Consider the following 1,267-nt stretch of genomic DNA (forward strand, 5'->3'; position numbering starts at 1 on the left):
TATATATATGACACTCTTCATTGTAGTAGCATATGTGGCACCTGGCATAAATATTTTTTCGGACAAATGGGAGTAAACTAAGTCTTCCTCTTATTTCGTCCTCCTCGTCTTCACTAGCCCTTCATGGCTCTCCTCCTTCGGTCTTCGTGCCCGCCGATCTGTTCTGCAGTCCCTGCAGTGCTCTTTAACCGCAGGCGTCTTGCTTACGCCGCTCCACAGTCGTCGCTCTCCGCCGGCGATATGGCGAGGAGCAGCGGCGCTGAGTTCTTCCAAGACGACACCAGACCCATCATGCTCTTCGATGGTAAAGCTATATTTGAGTCCTCAGTATTTATGCCTGCAAACTGTTTGTTTGTTTTCCTCACCCTGGTTTTAAATGTATCCCTCCAATTTGTGCTAGGCGTGTGCAACCTTTGCAACGGGGGCGTCCGGTTCGTGAGAGAGAACGACCGCAATAGGTTCGGTTCTGTGTTGATTTCCTTATTTTTACATACATACCAGCCAACTCTTATGTATTTACATATCTAACATGTAAACTTTGGTTTTTATATTCATACTGCCTAAATCTTTGTCACATAACAAATATCACTATTTTACCTTTTATTTCACATATTAAGGTGGTGTTTGGCTGCATGTTAGATTTACGTTAAATAAGATTAATTAAATCTGATAAATTTGGATTTATCAAATCGAGTCGGTGAAAGATAGAGATTGCGAACGATGGCGGAATAAATCTGGCTCAAAATTGGATTTATGAAATCCAGATTTACCTCTCAAACTGACAGAATGCAAGGAGAATTAGATGGAACGCAAGAAATTTAGATTTTACTGAGCGCTGGATTTATTTATTTGGTATTTGGTTGGATTTAAGCTAAATTCATGATTAAATCCTATAAATAATACACTACTAAACTCTGTCTAAAATATAGACAACGTGATTGTACAATAAAAATATGTCAGCACAGATCTCAAGGCAGAACAAACTATTTAGAAGTATGACGTGATCGATCGACATTCTTGTTAGCAATCGAATGATTAATTCTAGCAAGGAAGGTGTTTGGATGATCGACCGTAAGTACGTGCTAAAGGATTTCCTACTAGATGATGATTGACCTTAAAACCAATCAGTAGATTGTTGAGTTTTAGATAAAATATCAATGGAGTTAAGGTCAGACGAATGGTCGACGAACTTCTTGCCGACTGACATCAATTCGCCAGTTTTATTATATTCAAATATCTTTGTAATTACTAAAAAACCCCTCTAAAA

General features: G+C 38.8%; 1 protein-coding gene across 1 annotated transcript; it reads left to right on the top strand.

Annotated features, from left to right (window-relative positions):
- The first annotated feature begins 52 nt into the window (after positions 1–52).
- On the top strand, positions 53–543 carry LOC110037516. The gene is made up of 2 exons (XM_020742183.1): positions 53–304; positions 401–543. The coding sequence occupies exons 1-2, from the start codon at positions 124–126 to the stop codon at positions 526–528; spliced, it is 309 nt and encodes a 102-aa protein (XP_020597842.1). The 5' UTR covers positions 53–123; the 3' UTR covers positions 529–543.
- Positions 544–1,267: the final 724 nt, after the last annotated feature.

The sequence above is a fragment of the Phalaenopsis equestris genome, unplaced genomic scaffold (assembly GCF_001263595.1).
Source record: "Phalaenopsis equestris unplaced genomic scaffold, ASM126359v1 Scaffold220476, whole genome shotgun sequence".
NCBI classification, from domain to species: domain Eukaryota; kingdom Viridiplantae; phylum Streptophyta; class Magnoliopsida; order Asparagales; family Orchidaceae; genus Phalaenopsis; species Phalaenopsis equestris.

Excerpts from the sequence above, each read along its gene's own strand:
- LOC110037516 (XM_020742183.1), top strand. The coding sequence starts at position 124 with ATGGCTCTCCTCCTTCGGTCTTCGTGCCCGCCGATCTGTTCTGCAGTC. Across the intron at positions 305-400 it reads ACCCATCATGCTCTTCGATG|GCGTGTGCAACCTTTGCAAC; the intron begins GTAAAGCTATAT and ends AATTTGTGCTAG.